This window comes from Ranitomeya variabilis, chromosome 4 (assembly GCF_051348905.1).
Source record: "Ranitomeya variabilis isolate aRanVar5 chromosome 4, aRanVar5.hap1, whole genome shotgun sequence".
NCBI lineage: Eukaryota > Metazoa > Chordata > Amphibia > Anura > Dendrobatidae > Ranitomeya > Ranitomeya variabilis.
The window spans coordinates 233267093-233291412 of NC_135235.1; the positions used below are offsets into that span (position 1 = coordinate 233267093).

General features: G+C 36.2%; 1 protein-coding gene across 1 annotated transcript in view; it reads right to left on the reverse strand.

Annotated features, from left to right (window-relative positions):
• The window catches only part of TYROBP (transmembrane immune signaling adaptor TYROBP), a 55153-nt gene that overhangs the window by 18686 nt on the left and 12147 nt on the right, over positions 1-24320 (reverse strand). The window contains exon 3 of the mRNA XM_077260210.1: positions 15816-15947. Coding sequence (XP_077116325.1) covers positions 15816-15947 — 132 coding nt within the window. The remainder of the gene's footprint in view (positions 1-15815; positions 15948-24320) is intronic.

Here is a 24320-nt window from a genome sequence, read left to right on the forward strand (position 1 = left end):
GGGGCAGTATTATAGTAGTTATATTCTTGCACATAGGGGTAGTATTATAGTAGTTATATTCTTGTACATAGGAGCAGTATTATAGTAGTTATATTCTTGTACATAGGGGCAGTATTATAGTAGTTATATTCTTGTACATAGGAGCAGTATTATAGTAGTAATATTCTTATACATAGGGTCAGTATTATAGTAGTTATAATCTTGTACATGGGAACAGTATTATAGTAGTTATATTCTTGTACATAGGGGGCAGTATTATAGTAGTTATATTCTTGTACATAGGGAGAAGTATTATAGTAGTTATATTCTTCTACATAGGGGGCAGTATTATAGTAGTTATATTCTTGCACATAGGGGTAGTATTATAGTAGTTATATTCTTGTACATAGGAGTAGTATTATAGTAGTTATATTCTTGTACATAGGGGCAGTATTATAGTAGTTATATTCTTGTACATAGGGAGAAGTATTATAGTAGTTATATTCTTCTACATAGGGGGCAGTATTATAGTAGTTATATTCTTGTACATAGGGTTAGTATTATAGTAGTTATATTCTTGTACATAGGGGCAGTATTATAGTAGTTATATTCTTGTACATTGGGGCAGTATTATAGTAGTTATATTCTTGTACATAGGGGCAGTATTATAGTACTTATATTCGTGGACATAGGAGCAGTATTATAGTAGTTATATTCTTGTATATAGGGGGCAGTATTATAGTACTTATATTCTTGTACACAGGAGCAGTATTATAGTAGTTATATTCTTGTACATAGGGGCAGTATTATAGTAGTTATATTCTTGTACATAGGAGCAGTATTATAATAGTTATATTCTTGTACATAGGGGGCAGTATTATAGTAGTTATATTCTTGCACATAGGGGTAGTATTATAGTAGTTATATTCTTGTACATAGGAGCAGTATTATAGTAGTTATATTCTTGTACATAGGGGCAGTATTATAGTAGTTATATTCTTGTACATAGGAGCAGTATTATAGTAGTTATATTCTTGTACATAGGGGCAGTATTATAGCAGCTATATTCCTGTACATAGAGAGCAGTATTATAGTAGTTATATTCTTGTATATAGGGGGCAGTATTATAGTACTTATATTCTTGTACACAGGAGCAGTATTATAGTAGTTATATTCTTGTACATAGGGGCAGTATTATAGTAGTTATATTCTTGTACATAGGAGCAGTATTATAATAGTTATATTCTTGTACATAGGGGGCAGTATTATAGTAGTTATATTCTTGTACATAGGGAGAAGTATTATAGTAGTTATATTCTTGTACATAGGGAGGAGTATTATAGTAGTTATATTCTTCTACATAGGGGGCAGTATTATAGTAGTTATATTCTTGTACATAGGGAGAAGTATTATAGTAGTTATATTCTTCTACATAGGGTGCAGTATTATAGTAGTTATATTCTTGCACATAGGGGTAGTATTATAGTAGTTATATTCTTGTACATAGGAGCAGTATTATAGTAGTTATATTCTTGTACATAGGGGCAGTATTATAGTAGTTATATTCTTGTACATAGGAGCAGTATTATAGTAGTAATATTCTTATACATAGGGTCAGTATTATAGTAGTTATAATCTTGTACATAGGAACAGTATTATAGTAGTTATATTCTTGTACATAGGGGGCAGTATTATAGTAGTTATATTCTTGTACATAGGGAGAAGTATTATAGTAGTTATATTCTTCCACATAGGGGGCAGTATTACAGTAGTTATATTCTTCTACATAGGGGGCAGTATTATAGTAGTTATATTCTTGTACATAGGGAGAAGTATTATAGTAGTTATATTCTTCTACATAGGGGGCAGTATTATAGTAGTTATATTCTTGCACATAGGGGTAGTATTATAGTAGTTATATTCTTGTACATAGGAGCAGTATTATAGTAGTTATATTCTTGTACATAGGGGCAGTATTATAGTAGTTATATTCTTGTACATAGGAGCAGTATTATAGTAGTTATATTCTTGTACATAGGGGCAGTATTATAGTACTTATATTCGTGTACATAGGAGCAGTATTATAGTAGTTATATTCTTGTACATAGGGGCAGTATTATAGTACTTATATTCTTGTACACAGGAGCAGTATTATAGTAGTTATATTCTTGTACATAGGGGCAGTATTATAGTAGTTATATTCTTGTACATAGGAGCAGTATTATAATAGTTATATTCTTGTACATAGGGGGCAGTATTATAGTAGTTATATTCTTGTACATAGGGAGAAGTATTATAGTAGTTATATTCTTCTACATAGGGAGAAGTATTATAGTAGTTATGTTCTTCTACATAGGGGGCAGTATTATAGTAGTTATATTCTTGTACATAGGGAGAAGTATTATAGTAGTTATATTCTTCTACATAGGGGGCAGTATTATAGTAGTTATATTCTTGCACATAGGGGTAGTATTATAGTAGTTATATTCTTGTACATAGGAGCAGTATTATAGTAGTTATATTCTTGTAAATAGGGGCAGTATTATAGTAGTTATATTCTTGTACATAGGAGCAGTATTATACTAGTTATATTCTTGTACATAGGGGCAGTATTATAGTACTTATATTCGTGTACATAGGAGCAGTATTATAGTAGTTATATTCTTGTATATAGGGGGCAGTATTATAGTACTTATATTCTTGTACACAGGAGCAGTATTATAGTAGTTATAGTCTTGTACATAGGGGCAGTATTATAGTAGTTATATTCTTGTACATAGGAGCAGTATTATAATAGTTATATTCTTGTACATAGGGGGCAGTATTATAGTAGTTATATTCTTCCACATAGGGGGCAGTATTACAGTAGTTATATTCTTCTACATAGGGGCAGTATTATAGTAGTTATACTCTTGTACATAGGGAGCAGTATTATAGTAGTTATATTCTTCTACATAGGGGGCAGTATTATAGTAGTTATATTCTTGTACATAGGGAGAAGTATTATAGTAGTTATATTGTTCTACATAGGGGGCAGTATTATAGTAGTTATATTCTTGTACATAGGGGTAGTATTATAGTAGTTATATTCTTGTACATAGGGGCAGTATTATAGTAGTTATATTCTTGTACATAGGGGCAGTATTATAGTAGTTATATTCTTGTACATAGGGGCAGTATTATAGTACTTATATTCGTGTACATAGGAGCAGTATTATAGTAGTTATATTCTTGTATATAGGGGGCAGTATTATAGTACTTATATTCTTGTACACAGGAGCAGTATTATAGTAGTTATATTCTTGTACATAGGGGCAGTATTATAGTAGTTATATTCTTGTACATAGGAGCAGTATTATAACAGTTATATTCTTGTACATAGGGGGCAGTATTATAGTAGTTATATTCTTGCACATAGGGGTAGTATTATAGTAGTTATATTCTTGTACATAGGAGCAGTATTATAGTAGTTATATTCTTGTACATAGGGGCAGTATTATAGTAGTTATATTCTTGTACATAAGAGCAGTATTATAGTAGTTATATTCTTGTACATAGGGGCAGTATTATAGCAGCTATATTCCTGTACATAGAGAGCAGTATTATAATAGTTATATTCTTGTACATAGGGGGCAGTATTATAGTAGTTATATTCTTGTACATAGGGAGAAGTATTATAGTAGTTATATTCTTGTACATAGGGAGAAGTATTATAGTAGTTATATTCTTCTACATAGGGGGCAGTATTATAGTAGTTATATTCTTGTACATAGGGAGAAGTATTATAGTAGTTATATTCTTCTACATAGGGGGCAGTATTATAGTAGTTATATTCTTGCACATAGGGGTAGTATTATAGTAGTTATATTCTTGTACATAGGAGCAGTATTATAGTAGTTATATTCTTGTACATAGGGGCAGTATTATAGTAGTTATATTCTTGTACATAGGAGCAGTATTATAGTAGTAATATTCTTATACATAGGGTCAGTATTATAGTAGTTATAATCTTGTACATGGGAACAGTATTATAGTAGTTATATTCTTGTACATAGGGGGCAGTATTATAGTAGTTATATTCTTGTACATAGGGAGAAGTATTATAGTAGTTATATTCTTCTACATAGGGGGCAGTATTATAGTAGTTATATTCTTGCACATAGGGGTAGTATTATAGTAGTTATATTCTTGTACATAGGAGTAGTATTATAGTAGTTATATTCTTGTACATAGGGGCAGTATTATAGTAGTTATATTCTTGTACATAGGGAGAAGTATTATAGTAGTTATATTCTTCTACATAGGGGGCAGTATTATAGTAGTTATATTCTTGCACATAGGGGTAGTATTATAGTAGTTATATTCTTGTACATAGGAGCAGTATTATAGTAGTTATATTCTTGTACATAGGGGCAGTATTATAGTAGTTATATTCTTGTACATAGGAGCAGTATTATAGTAGTTATATTCTTGTACATAGGGGCAGTATTATAGTACTTATATTCGTGTACATAGGAGCAGTATTATAGTAGTTATATTCTTGTACATAGGGGCAGTATTATAGTACTTATATTCTTGTACACAGGAGCAGTATTATAGTAGTTATATTCTTGTACATAGGGGCAGTATTATAGTAGTTATATTCTTGTACATAGGAGCAGTATTATAATAGTTATATTCTTGTACATAGGGGGCAGTATTATAGTAGTTATATTCTTTTACATAGGGAGAAGTATTATAGTAGTTATATTCTTCTACATAGGGAGAAGTATTATAGTAGTTATGTTCTTCTACATAGGGGGCAGTATTATAGTAGTTATATTCTTGTACATAGGGAGAAGTATTATAGTAGTTATATTCTTCTACATAGGGGGCAGTATTATAGTAGTTATATTCTTGCACATAGGGGTAGTATTATAGTAGTTATATTCTTGTACATAGGAGCAGTATTATAGTAGTTATATTCTTGTAAATAGGGGCAGTATTATAGTAGTTATATTCTTGTACATAGGAGCAGTATTATACTAGTTATATTCTTGTACATAGGGGCAGTATTATAGTACTTATATTCGTGTACATAGGAGCAGTATTATAGTAGTTATATTCTTGTATATAGGGGGCAGTATTATAGTACTTATATTCTTGTACACAGGAGCAGTATTATAGTAGTTATAGTCTTGTACATAGGGGCAGTATTATAGTAGTTATATTCTTGTACATAGGAGCAGTATTATAATAGTTATATTCTTGTACATAGGGGGCAGTATTATAGTAGTTATATTCTTCCACATAGGGGGCAGTATTACAGTAGTTATATTCTTCTACATAGGGGCAGTATTATAGTAGTTATACTCTTGTACATAGGGAGCAGTATTATAGTAGTTATATTCTTCTACATAGGGGGCAGTATTATAGTAGTTATATTCTTGTACATAGGGAGAAGTATTATAGTAGTTATATTGTTCTACATAGGGGGCAGTATTATAGTAGTTATATTCTTGTACATAGGGGTAGTATTATAGTAGTTATATTCTTGTACATAGGGGCAGTATTATAGTAGTTATATTCTTGTACATAGGGGCAGTATTATAGTAGTTATATTCTTGTACATAGGGGCAGTATTATAGTACTTATATTCGTGTACATAGGAGCAGTATTATAGTAGTTATATTCTTGTATATAGGGGGCAGTATTATAGTACTTATATTCTTGTACACAGGAGCAGTATTATAGTAGTTATATTCTTGTACATAGGGGCAGTATTATAGTAGTTATATTCTTGTACATAGGAGCAGTATTATAACAGTTATATTCTTGTACATAGGGGGCAGTATTATAGTAGTTATATTCTTGCACATAGGGGTAGTATTATAGTAGTTATATTCTTGTACATAGGAGCAGTATTATAGTAGTTATATTCTTGTACATAGGGGCAGTATTATAGTAGTTATATTCTTGTACATAAGAGCAGTATTATAGTAGTTATATTCTTGTACATAGGGGCAGTATTATAGCAGCTATATTCCTGTACATAGAGAGCAGTATTATAATAGTTATATTCTTGTACATAGGGGGCAGTATTATAGTAGTTATATTCTTGTACATAGGGAGAAGTATTATAGTAGTTATATTCTTGTACATAGGGAGAAGTATTATAGTAGTTATATTCTTCTACATAGGGGGCAGTATTATAGTAGTTATATTCTTGTACATAGGGAGAAGTATTATAGTAGTTATATTCTTCTACATAGGGGGCAGTATTATAGTAGTTATATTCTTGCACATAGGGGTAGTATTATAGTAGTTATATTCTTGTACATAGGAGCAGTATTATAGTAGTTATATTCTTGTACATAGGGGCAGTATTATAGTAGTTATATTCTTGTACATAGGAGCAGTATTATAGTAGTAATATTCTTATACATAGGGTCAGTATTATAGTAGTTATAATCTTGTACATGGGAACAGTATTATAGTAGTTATATTCTTGTACATAGGGGGCAGTATTATAGTAGTTATATTCTTGTACATAGGGAGAAGTATTATAGTAGTTATATTCTTCTACATAGGGGGCAGTATTATAGTAGTTATATTCTTGCACATAGGGGTAGTATTATAGTAGTTATATTCTTGTACATAGGAGTAGTATTATAGTAGTTATATTCTTGTACATAGGGGCAGTATTATAGTAGTTATATTCTTGTACATAGGGAGAAGTATTATAGTAGTTATATTCTTCTACATAGGGGGCAGTATTATAGTAGTTATATTCTTGTACATAGGGGTAGTATTATAGTAGTTATATTCTTGTACATAGGGGGCAGTATTATAGTACTTATATTCTTGTACATAGGGAGAAGTATTATAGTAGTTATATTCTTCTACATAGGGGGCAGTATTATAGTACTTATATTCGTGTACATAGGAGCAGTATTATAGTAGTTATATTCTTGTATATAGGGGGCAGTATTATAGTACTTATATTCTTGTACACAGGAGCAGTATTATAGTAGTTATATTCTTGTACATAGGGGCAGTATTATAGTAGTTATATTCTTGTACATAGGAGCAGTATTATAATACTTATATTCTTGTACATAGGGGGCAGTATTATAGTAGTTATATTCTTGCACATAGGGGTAGTATTATAGTAGTTATATTCTTGTACATAGGAGCAGTATTATAGTAGTTATATTCTTGTACATAGGGGCAGTATTATAGTAGTTATATTCTTGTACATAAGAGCAGTATTATAGTAGTTATATTCTTGTACATAGGGGCAGTATTATAGCAGCTATATTCCTGTACATAGAGAGCAGTATTATAGTAGTTATATTCTTGTATATAGGGGGCAGTATTATAGTACTTATATTCTTGTACACAGGAGCAGTATTATAGTAGTTATATTCTTGTACATAGGGGCAGTATTATAGTAGTTATATTCTTGTACATAGGGAGAAGTATTATAGTAGTTATATTCTTCTACATAGGGCGCAGTATTATAGTAGTTATATTCTTGTACATAGGGAGAAGTATTATAGTAGTTATATTCTTGTACATAGGGGCAGTATTATAGTAGTTATATTCTTGTACATAGGAGCAGTATTATAGTAGTTATATTCTTGTACATAGGGGCAGTATTATAGTACTTATATTCGTGTACATAGGAGCAGTATTATAGTAGTTATATTCTTGTATATAGGGGGCAGTATTATAGTACTTATATTCTTGTACACAGGAGCAGTATTATAGTAGTTATATTCTTGTACATAGGGGCAGTATTATAGTAGTTATATTCTTGTACATAGGAGCAGTATTATAATAGTTATATTCTTGTACATAGGGGGCAGTATTATAGTAGTTATATTCTTGCACATAGGGGTAGTATTATAGTAGTTATATTCTTTTACATAGGATCAGTATTATAGTCGTTATATTCTTGTACATAGGGGCAGTATTATAGTAGTTATATTCTTGTACATAGGAGCAGTATTATAGTAGTTATATTCTTGTACATAGGCGCAGTATTATAGCAGCTATATTCCTGTACATAGAGAGCAGTATTATAGTAGTTATATTCTTGTATATAAGGGGCAGTATTATAGTACTTATATTCTTGTACACAGGAGCAGTATTATAGTAGTTATATTCTTGTACATAGGGGCAGTATTATAGTAGTTATATTCTTGTACATAGGAGCAGTATTATAATAGTTATATTCTTGTACATAGGGGGCAGTATTATAGTAGTTATATTCTTGTACATAGGGAGAAGTATTATAGTAGTTATATTCTTGTACATAGGGAGAAGTATTATAGTAGTTATATTCTTCTACATAGGGGGCAGTATTATAGTAGTTATATTCTTGTACATAGGGAGAAGTATTATAGTAGTTATATTCTTCTACATAGGGGGCAGTATTATAGTAGTTATATTCTTGCACATAGGGGTAGTATTATAGTAGTTATATTCTTGTACATAGGAGCAGTATTATAGTAGTTATATTCTTGTACATAGGGGCAGTATTATAGTAGTTATATTCTTGTACATAGGAGCAGTATTATAGTAGTAATATTCTTATACATAGGGTCAGTATTATAGTAGTTATAATCTTGTACATAGGAACAGTATTATAGTAGTTATATTCTTGTACATAGGGGGCAGTATTATAGTAGTTATATTCTTGTACATAGGGAGAAGTATTATAGTAGTTATATTCTTCCACATAGGGGGCAGTATTACAGTAGTTATATTCTTCTACATAGGGGCAGTATTATAGTAGTTATACTCTTGTACATAGGGAGCAGTATTATAGTAGTTATATTCTTCTACATAGGGGGCAGTATTATAGTAGTTATATTCTTGTACATAGGGAGAAGTATTATAGTAGTTATATTCTTCTACATAGGGGGCAGTATTATAGTAGTTATATTCTTGTACATAGGGGTAGTATTATAGTAGTTATATTCTTGTACATAGGGGCAGTATTATAGTAGTTATATTCTTGTACATAGGGGCAGTATTATAGTAGTTATATTCTTGTACATAGGGGCAGTATTATAGTACTTATATTCGTGTACATAGGAGCAGTATTATAGTAGTTATATTCTTGTATATAGGGGGCAGTATTATAGTACTTATATTCTTGTACACAGGAGCAGTATTATAGTAGTTATATTCTTGTACATAGGGGCAGTATTATAGTAGTTATATTCTTGTACATAGGAGCAGTATTATAACAGTTATATTCTTGTACATAGGGGGCAGTATTATAGTAGTTATATTCTTGCACATAGGGGTAGTATTATAGTAGTTATATTCTTGTACATAGGAGCAGTATTATAGTAGTTATATTCTTGTACATAGGGGCAGTATTATAGTAGTTATATTCTTGTACATAAGAGCAGTATTATAGTAGTTATATTCTTGTACATAGGGGCAGTATTATAGCAGCTATATTCCTGTACATAGAGAGCAGTATTATAGTAGTTATATTCTTGTATATAGGGGGCAGTATTATAGTACTTATATTCTTGTACACAGGAGCAGTATTATAGTAGTTATATTCTTGTACATAGGGGCAGTATTATAGTAGTTATATTCTTGTGCATAGGAGCAGTATTATAATAGTTATATTCTTGTACATAGGGGGCAGTATTATAGTAGTTATATTCTTGTACATAGGGAGAAGTATTATAGTAGTTATATTCTTGTACATAGGGAGAAGTATTATAGTAGTTATATTCTTCTACATAGGGGGCAGTATTATAGTAGTTATATTCTTGTACATAGGGAGAAGTATTATAGTAGTTATATTCTTCTACATAGGGGGCAGTATTATAGTAGTTATATTCTTGCACATAGGGGTAGTATTATAGTAGTTATATTCTTGTACATAGGAGCAGTATTATAGTAGTTATATTCTTGTACATAGGGGCAGTATTATAGTAGTTATATTCTTGTACATAGGAGCAGTATTATAGTAGTAATATTCTTATACATAGGGTCAGTATTATAGTAGTTATAATCTTGTACATGGGAACAGTATTATAGTAGTTATATTCTTGTACATAGGGGGCAGTATTATAGTAGTTATATTCTTGTACATAGGGAGAAGTATTATAGTAGTTATATTCTTCTACATAGGGGGCAGTATTATAGTAGTTATATTCTTGCACATAGGGGTAGTATTATAGTAGTTATATTCTTGTACATAGGAGTAGTATTATAGTAGTTATATTCTTGTACATAGGGGCAGTATTATAGTAGTTATATTCTTGTACATAGGGAGAAGTATTATAGTAGTTATATTCTTCTACATAGGGGGCAGTATTATAGTAGTTATATTCTTGTACATAGGGGTAGTATTATAGTAGTTATATTCTTGTACATAGGGGCAGTATTATAGTAGTTATATTCTTGTACATTGGGGCAGTATTATAGTAGTTATATTCTTGTACATAGGGGCAGTATTATAGTACTTATATTCGTGGACATAGGAGCAGTATTATAGTAGTTATATTCTTGTATATAGGGGGCAGTATTATAGTACTTATATTCTTGTACACAGGAGCAGTATTATAGTAGTTATATTCTTGTACATAGGGGCAGTATTATAGTAGTTATATTCTTGTACATAGGAGCAGTATTATAATAGTTATATTCTTGTACATAGGGGGCAGTATTATAGTAGTTATATTCTTGCACATAGGGGTAGTATTATAGTAGTTATATTCTTGTACATAGGAGCAGTATTATAGTAGTTATATTCTTGTACATAGGGGCAGTATTATAGTAGTTATATTCTTGTACATAGGAGCAGTATTATAGTAGTTATATTCTTGTACATAGGGGCAGTATTATAGCAGCTATATTCCTGTACATAGAGAGCAGTATTATAGTAGTTATATTCTTGTATATAGGGGGCAGTATTATAGTACTTATATTCTTGTACACAGGAGCAGTATTATAGTAGTTATATTCTTGTACATAGGGGCAGTATTATAGTAGTTATATTCTTGTACATAGGAGCAGTATTATAATAGTTATATTCTTGTACATAGGGGGCAGTATTATAGTAGTTATATTCTTGTACATAGGGAGAAGTATTATAGTAGTTATATTCTTGTACATAGGGAGGAGTATTATAGTAGTTATATTCTTCTACATAGGGGGCAGTATTATAGTAGTTATATTCTTGTACATAGGGAGAAGTATTATAGTAGTTATATTCTTCTACATAGGGTGCAGTATTATAGTAGTTATATTCTTGCACATAGGGGTAGTATTATAGTAGTTATATTCTTGTACATAGGAGCAGTATTATAGTAGTTATATTCTTGTACATAGGGGCAGTATTATAGTAGTTATATTCTTGTACATAGGAGCAGTATTATAGTAGTAATATTCTTATACATAGGGTCAGTATTATAGTAGTTATAATCTTGTACATAGGAACAGTATTATAGTAGTTATATTCTTGTACATAGGGGGCAGTATTATAGTAGTTATATTCTTGTACATAGGGAGAAGTATTATAGTAGTTATATTCTTCCACATAGGGGGCAGTATTACAGTAGTTATATTCTTCTACATAGGGGGCAGTATTATAGTAGTTATATTCTTGTACATAGGGAGAAGTATTATAGTAGTTATATTCTTCTACATAGGGGGCAGTATTATAGTAGTTATATTCTTGCACATAGGGGTAGTATTATAGTAGTTATATTCTTGTACATAGGAGCAGTATTATAGTAGTTATATTCTTGTACATAGGGGCAGTATTATAGTAGTTATATTCTTGTACATAGGAGCAGTATTATAGTAGTTATATTCTTGTACATAGGGGCAGTATTATAGTACTTATATTCGTGTACATAGGAGCAGTATTATAGTAGTTATATTCTTGTACATAGGGGCAGTATTATAGTACTTATATTCTTGTACACAGGAGCAGTATTATAGTAGTTATATTCTTGTACATAGGGGCAGTATTATAGTAGTTATATTCTTGTACATAGGAGCAGTATTATAATAGTTATATTCTTGTACATAGGGGGCAGTATTATAGTAGTTATATTCTTGTACATAGGGAGAAGTATTATAGTAGTTATATTCTTCTACATAGGGAGAAGTATTATAGTAGTTATGTTCTTCTACATAGGGGGCAGTATTATAGTAGTTATATTCTTGTACATAGGGAGAAGTATTATAGTAGTTATATTCTTCTACATAGGGGGCAGTATTATAGTAGTTATATTCTTGCACATAGGGGTAGTATTATAGTAGTTATATTCTTGTACATAGGAGCAGTATTATAGTAGTTATATTCTTGTAAATAGGGGCAGTATTATAGTAGTTATATTCTTGTACATAGGAGCAGTATTATACTAGTTATATTCTTGTACATAGGGGCAGTATTATAGTACTTATATTCGTGTACATAGGAGCAGTATTATAGTAGTTATATTCTTGTATATAGGGGGCAGTATTATAGTACTTATATTCTTGTACACAGGAGCAGTATTATAGTAGTTATAGTCTTGTACATAGGGGCAGTATTATAGTAGTTATATTCTTGTACATAGGAGCAGTATTATAATAGTTATATTCTTGTACATAGGGGGCAGTATTATAGTAGTTATATTCTTGCACATAGGGGTAGTATTATAGTAGTTATATTCTTGTACATAGGAGCAGTATTATAGTAGTTATATTCTTGTACATAGGGGCAGTATTATAGTAGTTATATTCTTGTACATAAGAGCAGTATTATAGTAGTTATATTCTTGTACATAGGGGCAGTATTATAGCAGCTATATTCCTGTACATAGAGAGCAGTATTATAGTAGTTATATTCTTGTATATAGGGGGCAGTATTATAGTACTTATATTCTTGTACACAGGAGCAGTATTATAATAGTTATATTCTTGTACATAGGGGCAGTATTATAGTAGTTATATTCTTGTACATAGGGAGAAGTATTATAGTAGTTATATTCTTCTACATAGGGGGCAGTATTATAGTAGTTATATTCTTGTACATAGGGAGAAGTATTATAGTAGTTATATTCTTGTACATAGGGGCAGTATTATAGTAGTTATATTCTTGTACATAGGAGCAGTATTATAGTAGTTATATTCTTGTACATAGGGGCAGTATTATAGTACTTATATTCGTGTACATAGGAGCAGTATTATAGTAGTTATATTCTTGTATATAGGGGGCAGTATTATAGTACTTATATTCTTGTACACAGGAGCAGTATTATAGTAGTTATATTCTTGTACATAGGGGCAGTATTATAGTAGTTATATTCTTGTACATAGGAGCAGTATTATAATAATTATATTCTTGTACATAGGGGGCAGTATTATAGTAGTTATATTCTTGCACATAGGGGTAGTATTATAGTAGTTATATTCTTGTACATAGGAGCAGTATTATAGTCGTTATATTCTTGTACATAGGGGCAGTATTATAGTAGTTATATTCTTGTACATAGGAGCAGTATTATAGTAGTTATATTCTTGTACATAGGCGCAGTATTATAGCAGCTATATTCCTGTACATAGAGAGCAGTATTATAGTAGTTATATTCTTGTATATAAGGGGCAGTATTATAGTACTTATATTCTTGTACACAGGAGCAGTATTATAGTAGTTATATTCTTGTACATAGGGGCAGTATTATAGTAGTTATATTCTTGTACATAGGAGCAGTATTATAATAGTTATATTCTTGTACATAGGGGGCAGTATTATAGTAGTTATATTCTTGTACATAGGGAGAAGTATTATAGTAGTTATATTCTTGTACATAGGGAGAAGTATTATAGTAGTTATATTCTTCTACATAGGGGGCAGTATTATAGTAGTTATATTCTTGTACATAGGGAGAAGTATTATAGTAGTTATATTCTTCTACATAGGGGGCAGTATTATAGTAGTTATATTCTTGCACATAGGGGTAGTATTATAGTAGTTATATTCTTGTACATAGGAGCAGTATTATAGTAGTTATATTCTTGTACATAGGGGCAGTATTATAGTAGTTATATTCTTGTACATAGGAGCAGTATTATAGTAGTAATATTCTTATACATAGGGTCAGTATTATAGTAGTTATAGTCTTGTACATAGGAACAGTATTATAGTAGTTATATTCTTGTACATAGGGGGCAGTATTATAGTAGTTATATTCTTGTACATAGGGAGAAGTATTATAGTAGTTATATTCTTCTACATAGGGGGCAGTATTATAGTAGTTATATTCTTGCACATAGGGGTAGTATTATAGTAGTTATATTCTTGTACATAGGAGCAGTATTATAGTAGTTATATTCTTGTACATAGGGGCAGTATTATAGTAGTTATATTCTTGTACATAGGAGCAGTATTATAGTAGTAATATTCTTATACATAGGGTCAGTATTATAGTAGTTATAATCTTGTACATAGGAACAGTATTATAGTAGTTATATTCTTGTACATAGGGGGCAGTATTATAGTAGTTATATTCTTGTACATAGGGAGAAGTATTATAGTAGTTATATTCTTCCACATAGGGGGCAGTATTACAGTAGTTATATTCTTCTACATAGGGGGCAGTATTATAGTAGTTATACTCTTGTACATAGGGAGCAGTATTATAGTAGTTATATTCTTCTACATAGGGGGCAGTATTATAGTAGTTATATTCTTGTACATAGGGAGAAGTATTGTAGTAGTTATATTCTTCTACATAGGGGGCAGTATTATAGTAGTTATATTCTTGTACATAGGGGTAGTATTATAGTAGTTATATTCTTGTACATAGGGGCAGTATTATAGTAGTTATATTCTTGTACATAGGGGCAGTATTATAGTAGTTATATTCTTGTACATAGGGGGCAGTATTATAGTAGTTATATTCTTGTACATAGGGGCAGTATTATAGTAGTTATATTCTTGAACAAAGGGAGAAGTATTATAGTAAATATATTCTTCTACATAGGGGGCAGTATTATAGTAGTTATATTCTTGTACATAGGGGCAGTATTATAGTAGTTATATTCTTGAACAAAGGGAGAAGTATTATAGTAGTTATATTCTTCTACATAAGGGCAGTATTATAGTAGTTAAATTCTTCAACATAGGGGGCAGTATTATAGTAGTTATATTCTTCTACATAGGGGCAGTATTATAGTAGTTATATTCCTGTACATAGGGGCAGTATTATAGTAGTTTTATTCTTCTACATAGGGGGTAGTATTATAGTAGTTATATTCTTCTACATAGGGGGCAGTATTATAGTAGTTATATTCTTGTACATAGGAGCAGTATTATAGCAGTTATATTCTTGTACATAGGGGGCAGTATTATAGCAGTCATATCCTTGTACATAGGGAGAACTATTATAGTAGTTATATTCTTCTACATAGGGGGCAGTATTATAGTAGTTATATTCTTCTACATAGGGGGCAGTATTATAGTAGTTATGTTCTTGTACATAGGGGCAGAATTACAGTAGTTATATTCTTCTACATAGGGGGCAGTATTATAGTAGTTATATTCTTCTACATAGGGGACAGTATTATAGTAGTTATATTCTTGTACATAGGGGGCAGTATTTTAGCAGTTATATTCTTGTACAGAGGGACAGTATTATATTAGTTATATTCTTGTACATAGGGAGCAGTATTATAGTCGTTATATTCTTGTACATAGGAGCAGTATTATAGTCGTTATATTCTTGTACATAGAGGAGTATTATAGTAGTTATATTCTTGTTTGTTAGGATAATATATAATATATAATGGTCATGTTATAGAATATTCTGACTTTTATCTCTCACCCTGATATTTCTTCTTTTGTATCTTATTAGATATCCAGAATGCCATGCCTGCAATTGTTAAGGTGATTAAGGCGTCACAGACCACAATTCCAATAATGGTTCCAGTATTGAGCTGAAAGCAATTTCCACATCCTGCAAGTAATAAGAATATTTATATTCTCTTTCATCCACAATTATCTCATCTCTCTGCAGTGGTTGTCATTTGCTTTGGTAGCATTCCACAAACTCACTCACCCTTGCAGAAATCTCAAGCACCTCAACTTACAATCACTCTCGGAGTCCCTTCTCCCTCTTACAGACATAGCTTCCTTCCATGACACAGATGCTGCTGCCACTTTTTATAACACCACAATAACAGCAACACTTGATTCGGCCGCCCCTTCATGCATAGCAAAATTTGTACACTCAACAGGCAGCCCTGGCTGACCAGCCTGACCAAAAAACTGAGACAGGCTTTCAGGGTCGCTGAGAGGAGTTGGAAGAGACCTCGTTCTGCTGAGCACTTTATCACATACAAGCAGTGCCTCGCCAGCTTCAAGTCCACACTCACTGCCGCAAAACAAACCTACTTGTCGTCTCTCATATCCTCCCTGTCTCACAACCCTAAACAGTTATTCAACACTTTCAATTCTCTCCTCCATCCCCCAGCACCCCCTCCCTCTCCTCTCATTTCTGCTGAAGACTTTGCCTTTTTCTTTAACCAGAAGATCAATACAATCAGATAAAGTTTTGGCCTGCAGCCCCAATGCCCCTCCTCTTGACTGCTCAGCCCTGTTCTTCCAAAGCCAGCTTCTCCACCATGACAATCGATCAGCTAACCAAGATCACATCTTACTACTTGCACACTTGACCGGCTCCCGTCCCACCTCATCCCTAACCTCACCAAAGTGTTGTGAACTCTATTTCTGGGCTCCCTCTTGTGGTCACAAGTGGTACTGTGTGAGTGCTGTCTTTCTGCAGGTTTGTGACTGGCATCAGCTGTCTCGTTATCTGTGGGCTGGTTTTCTATTTAAGCTCACTTGGACTCTCAGTCTATGCCTGCTGTCAATGTATTCAGTGCTATTCTGATTCCTTCTGACTACCTTGCTCCCAGTCTCTTCAAGAGAAGCTAAGTTTCCGTTTTGTTCATTTTTTGATCATCAGTGTTCTATATGTTTCTTGTCCAGCTTGCTATTATGTGATTTCCCAGCTTGCTGGTAGCTCTGGGGGGCTGAGTTTCTCCCCCCACACCATTAGTTGGTGTGGGGGTTCTTGAATTCTCAGCGTGGATATTTTGGTAGGGTTTTTTACTGACCGCACAGTTCGCTATCTGTCTTCTGCTATCTAGTATTAGCGGGCCTCATTTGCTGAATCTGTTTTCATTTCTTCGTTTGTATGTTCCCCTTACCTCACCGTTATTATTTGTAGGGGGCTTCCTATATCTTTGGGGTTATTTCTCTTGAGGCAAGTGAGGTCTTGCTTTCTCTTTAGGGGTAGTCAGTTTCTCAGGCTGTGTCGAGACGTCCAGGATTTTAGGCATGTTCACCGGCTACCTTTAGTGTGTTTGGATAGGATCAGGTTTTGCGGTCAGTCCAGTTACCACCTCCCTAGAGCTCGTGTCTATGTTTAGTTACTTAGCTAGTATTTCCTGTGATCCCCAGCCACTGGGATCATAACACCAAAGTCTTTATCCCAACCCTAACTCACCAGTTCAATCTCTCACTCGCAACAGGTGTCTTCCCCTCATCCTTCAATCATGCATCAATCACACCTATCCTCAAAAAACCCTCCCTCGACCCATCCTCTGTGTCCAGCTATCACCCGATATCCCTTTTCCCTTATGCCTCAAAATTACTGGAACAACATGTCCATCTTGAACTGTCCTCTGTCATGGTTCCCAATGGCAAGGGAACGTCAGAGAACTTAAACTACAGACTAGCTCCTGGGTGATGGAATCTCGAGCTGACCGTGAGCTAAACCTACCACACAACTAACAGTGGCCGGGTGGCGTACCTACGTTTTATCCCTAGACGCCTAGCGCCAGCCGGAGGACTAACTAACCCTAATAGAGGAAAAGACAGACCTGGCTTACCTCTAGGGAAATTCCCCCAAAAAGGAGACAGAAGCCCCCCACATATATTGACGGTGAGTTCAGAGGAAAAGACATACGCAGTATGAAGGTAGGTTCAGCAAAGACTCATGTGTCAACTCATGACACCGGAGTGGCAATTTCGGCCCACAAGAGCTTCCAGCTACAGAAAAATAACATAACTGTGAACTGGAACAAAAATGCAAAACAAACTTAGGACTAAGAGTCCAACTTAGCTGATAGTAGTCTAGAAGCAGGAACATGCAACAGAAAGGCTCTGGTTACATTGATGGCCGGCACTAGAATAACTGAGCAGCAAGGCTAAATAGGATACACCCATATCCTGATGGAAACAGGTGAACAGAGAAAGTGAAGCACACAAGTCCAGTACCACCAGTGACCACCGGGGGAGCCCAAAAACCAAATTCACAACAGTACCCCCCCCTCAAGGAGGGGGCACCGAACCCTCACAAGAACCACCAGGGCGATCAGGATGAGCCCTATGAAAGGCACGGACCAAATCAGAGGCATGAACATCAGAGGCTGTCACCCAAGAATTATCCTCTTGACCGTAGCCCTTCCACTTGACCAGATACTGAAGTTTCCGTCTGGAAACACGGGAGTCCAAGATCTTCTCCACAACGTACTCCAATTCACCCTCAACCAACACCGGAGCGGGAGGCTCAACGGAAGGCACAACCGGTACCTCATACCTGCGCAATAATGACCGATGGAAGACATTATGGATAGAAAAAGATGCTGGGAGGTCCAATCGAAAGGACACGGGGTTAAGAATCTCCAAAATCTTATACGGGCCGATGAACCGAGGCTTAAACTTAGGAGAAGAAACCCTCATAGGGACAAAACGAGAAGACAACCACACCAAGTCCCCAACACGAAGACGAGGACCAACACGACGACGGCGGTTAGCAAAATGCCGAGTCTTCTCCTGGGACAACTCCAAATTGTCCACCACCTGTCCCCAAATCCGATGCAACCTATCCACCACAGTATCCACTCCAGGACAATCCGAAGACTCCACCTGACCGGAAGAAAAACGAGGATGAAACCCCGAATTGCAAAAGAAAGGAGAAACCAAAGTGGCAGAACTAGCCCGATTATTGAGGGCAAACTCCGCCAACGGCAAAAAGGCAACCCAGTCATCCTGATCCGCAGACACAAAACACCTCAAATAAGTCTCCAAGGTCTGATTAGTTCGCTCAGTCTGGCCATTAGTCTGAGGATGGAACGCAGACGAAAAAGACAAATCAATGCCCATCCTAGCACAAAACGCCCGCCAAAATCTAGACACGAACTGGGTCCCCCTGTCAGAAACGATATTCTCCGGAATACCATGCAAGCGAACCACATTTTGAAAAAACAGAGGAACCAACTCGGATGAGGAAGGCAACTTAGGCAAGGGCACCAAATGGACCATCTTTGAAAAACGGTCACACACCACCCAGATGACAGACATTCTCTGAGAAACAGGGAGATCAGAAATAAAATCCATAGAGATGTGAGTCCAAGGCCTCTTCAGAATAGGCAAAGATAACAACAATCCGCTGGCCCGAGAACAACAAGGTTTGGCCCGAGCACAAACATCACAAGACTGCACAAAAACTCGTACATCTCGAGACAGGGAAGGCCACCAGAAGGACCTAGCCACCAAATCCCTGGTACCAAAGATCCCGGGATGACCTGCCAACACAGAAGAATGAACCTCCGAGATGACTCTACTGGTCCAATCATCAGGAACAAACAGTCTACCAGGCGGGCAACGATCAGGTCTATCCGCCTGAAACTCCTGCAAAGCCCGTCGCAGGTCTGGGGAAACAGCAGATAATATCACCCCATCCTTAAGGATACCTGTAGGTTCAGAATCACCAGGGGAATCAGGCTCAAAACTCCTAGAAAGGGCATCCGCCTTCACATTTTTAGAACCTGGTAAGTATGAGACCACAAAATTAAACCGAGAGAAAAACAACGACCAGCGCGCCTGTCTAGGATTCAGGCGCCTGGCAGACTCAAGATAAATCAAATTCTTGTGATCGGTCAATACCACCACCTGATGTCTAGCCCCCTCAAGCCAATGACGCCACTCCTCAAAAGCTCACTTCATAGCCAAAAGCTCCCGATTACCAATATCATAATTTCGCTCGGCGGGCGAAAATTTTCGAGAAAAGAACGCACAAGGTCTCATCACGGAGCAGTCGGAACTTTTCTGCGACAAGACCGCCCCAGCTCCGATCTCGGAAGCATCGACCTCAACCTGAAAAGGAAGAGTAACATCAGGCTGACGCAACACAGGGGCGGAAGAAAAGCGGCGCTTAAGCTCCCGAAAGGCCTCCACAGCAGCAGGGGACCAATCAGCAACATCAGCACCCTTTTTGGTCAAATCAGTCAAAGGTTTAGAAACATCAGAAAAACCAGTTATAAATCGACGATAAAAATTAGCAAAGCCCAAAAATTTCTGAAGGCTCTTAAGAGAAGAAGGTTGCGTCCAATCACAAATAGCCCGAACCTTGACAGGATCCATCTCAATGGAAGAGGGGGAAAAAATGTACCCCAAAAAAGAAATCTTTTGAACCCCAAAAATACACTTAGAACCCTTCACACACAAGGAATTAGCCCGCAAAACCTGAAAAACCCTCCTGACCTGTTGGACATGAGAATCCCAGTCATCCGAAAAAATCAAAATATCATCCAGATACACGATCATAAATTTATCCAAATATTCACGGAAAATGTCATGCATAAAAGACTGAAAGACTGAAGCGGCATTTGAAAGACCAAAAGGCATTACTAAATACTCAAAATGGCCCTCGGGCGTATTAAATGCGGTTTTCCACTCATCCCCCTGCTTAATTCGCACCAAATTATACGCCCCACGGAGATCAATCTTAGAGAACCACTTAGCCCCCTTTATTCGAGCAAACAAATCAGTCAGCAGTGGCAGAGGATACTGATATTTGACTGTAATTTTATTCAAGAGTCGATAATCAATACACGGCCTCAAAGAGCCATCTTTTTTAGATACAAAGAAAAAACCGGCTCCCAAGGGAGATGAAGAAGGACGAATATGTCCCTTTTCCAGGGACTCCTTAATATATTCTCGCATAGCAGCATGTTCAGGTACAGATAGATTAAATAAACGACCCTTTGGAAATTTACTGCCCGGAATCAGATCTATGGTGCAATCGCAATCTCTGTGAGGAGGTAGTGAACCAAGCTTAGGCTCCTCAAAAACATCACGATAATCAGACAAAAATTCCGGAATCTCAGAGGGAATAGATGACGAAATGGAAACCAAAGGTACGTCCCCATGAGCCCCCTGACATCCCCAGCTTAACACAGACATAGCTTTCCAGTCAAGGACTGGGTTATGAGATTGTAACCATGGTAATCCGAGCACCAAAACGTCATGTAGATTGTACAACACAAGGAAGCGAATCATCTCCTGATGGTCTGGATTCATACGCATAGTCACTTGTGTCCAGTATTGTGGTTTATTACTAGCCAATGGTGTAGAGTCAATACCCTTCAGAGGTATAGGAACTTCCAGAGGCTCTAGATCAAACCCACAGCGCCTGGCAAAGGACCAATCCATTAGACTCAAGGCGGCGCCAGAGTCCACATAGGCATCCGCGGTAATTGACGATAATGAACAAATCAAGGTCACAGACAGAATAAACTTAGACTGTAAAGTGCAAATTGAAATAGACTTATCAACCTTTTTTGTACGTTTAGAGCATGCTGATATAACATGAGTTGAATCACCACAATAGAAGCACAACCCATTCTTTCGCCTAAAATTCTGCCGTTCGCTTCTGGACAGAATTCTATCACATTGCATATTTTCTGGAGCCTTCTCAGAAGACACCGCCAAATGGTGCACAGGTTTGCGCTCCCGCAAACGCCGATCAATCTGAATAGCCATTGTCATGGACTCATTCAGACCTGTAGGTGCAGGGAACCCCACCATAACATCTTTAATGGCATCAGAGAGACCCTCTCTGAAATTCGCCGCCAGGGCGCACTCATTCCACTGAGTAAGCACAGACCATTTACGAAATTTTTGGCAGTATATTTCAGCTTCATCTTGCCCTTGAGATAGGGCCATCAAGGCTTTTTCAGCCTGAATCTCTAAGTTAGGTTCCTCATAAAGCAACCCCAAAGCCAGAAAAAACGCATCCACATTGAGCAACGCAGGATCCCCGGGTGCCAATGCAAATGCCCAGTTTTGAGGGTCACCCCACAGCAAGGAAATTACTATCTTAACCTGCTGTGCGGGATCTCCAGCGGAGCGAGATCTCAGGGAAAGAAATAATTTACAATTATTTTTGAAATTCAGGAAACGAGATCTATCCCCGGAGAAAAATTCTGGTATAGGAATTCTAGGTTCAGATATAGGAGCATGAATAACAAAATCCTGTAAATTTTGAACCTTCGTGGCAAGATTATTCAAACCTGTAACCAAACTCTGAGGATCCATTTTAATCAGGTGAGATCAGAGCCATTCAAGGATTAGAAGGAGAGAGAGAGAGAGAGAGAGACAAAGGCTGCAATTAAAGCAGAAATGCAACTGAGTCAACTAAAAAGCAAGCTCAGAAGAAAAAAAAAAAAAAAAATCTGCAGACTTCTTTTTCTCTCCTTTCTTCTGCCAACGGTTTTAACCCTTGGCCGGCCATACTGTCATGGTTCCCAATGGCAAGGGAACGTCAGAGAACTTAAACTACAGACTAGCTCCTGGGTGATGGAATCTCGAGCTGACCGTGAGCTAAACCTACCACACAACTAACAGTGGCCGGGTGGCGTACCTACGTTTTATTCCTAGACGCCTAGCGCCAGCCGGAGGACTAACTAACCCTAATAGAGGAAAAGACAGACCTGGCTTACCTCTAGGGAAATTCCCCCAAAAAGGAGACAGAAGCCCCCCACATATATTGACGGTGAGTTCAGAGGAAAAGACATACGCAGTATGAAGGTAGGTTCAGCAAAGCGAGGTCCGCTTACTAGATAGCAAGAAGATACAATAGGGAACTTCACGGTCAGCTGAAAACCCTATTAAAATACGATCCCGAAATTACTTTAAGACTCATGTGTCAACTCATGACACCGGAGTGGCAATTTCGGCCCACAAGAGCTTCCAGCTACAGAAAAATAACATAACTGTGAACTGGAACAAAAATGCAAAACAAACTTAGGACTAAGAGTCCAACTTAGCTGATAGTAGTCTAGAAGCAGGAACATGCAACAGAAAGGCTCTGGTTACATTGATGGCCGGCACTAGAATAACTGAGCAGCAAGGCTAAATAGGATACACCCATATCCTGATGGAAACAGGTGAACAGAGAAAGTGAAGCACACAAGTCCAGTACCACCAGTGACCACCGGGGGAGCCCAAAAACCAAATTCACAACAGTCCTCCCACCTCTCCTCCTGCTCGCTCTTTGACCGGTTACAATCTGGCTTCCAACCCCATCACTCAACTGAAACTGCCTTAACTAAAGTCACCAATGACCTACTAACCGCCAAGAGAAAGCGACACTACTCTGTCCTCCTTCTCCTGGACCTGTCTTCTGACTTTGACACTGTGGATCATTCCCTCCTGCTACTGATTCTCTCATCTCTTGGCATCACAGATTTGGCCCTATCCTGGATCTCGTCATACCTAACAGACTGGACATTCAGTGTCTCCCTCTCCCACACCACCTCCTCACCTCGCCCCCTGTCTATCGGTGTTCCTCAAGGCTCAGTCCTAGGGCCCCTGCTCTTCTCCATCTACACCTTCGGTCTGGGACAGCTCATATAATCCCATGGTTTGCAGTATCACCTCTACGCCGATGACACGCAGATCTACCTATCTGGACCTGACCTCACCTCCTTACTTAACGGAATCCCACACTGTCTGTCTGCTATCTCGGTCTTCTTTTCTGCTTGCTTTCTACAACTGAACATGGACAAAACAGAATTCATCATCTTTCCCCCATCTCACTCTACCCCTCCACCAGACCTATCCATCAATGTCAATGGCTGCTCACTCTCCCCAGTCCCACACGCCCGGTGCCTCAGGGTGATCCTCAACTCTGCACTCTCTTTCAAGCCATATATCCAAGCCCTTGCCTCCTCCTGCCGATTCCAACTCAAAAATATTTCCCTGATCCGTGCATTCCTTGACCAAGAAACTGCAAAAATGCATGTGCACGCCCTTATCATTTCCCTCCTTGACTACTGCAACTTCCTGCTCTGTGGCCTCCCCTCTAGCACTCTGACACCACTGCAATCGATCCTACACTCTGCTGTCCGACTAATCCACCTGTCTCCTGGTTATTCCCCAGCTTCTCCTCTCTGTCAAGCCCTTCACTGGCTTCCTATTGCCCAGAGACTACAGTTTAAAACCCTAACCATGGCATACAAAGCCATCCACAACCTGT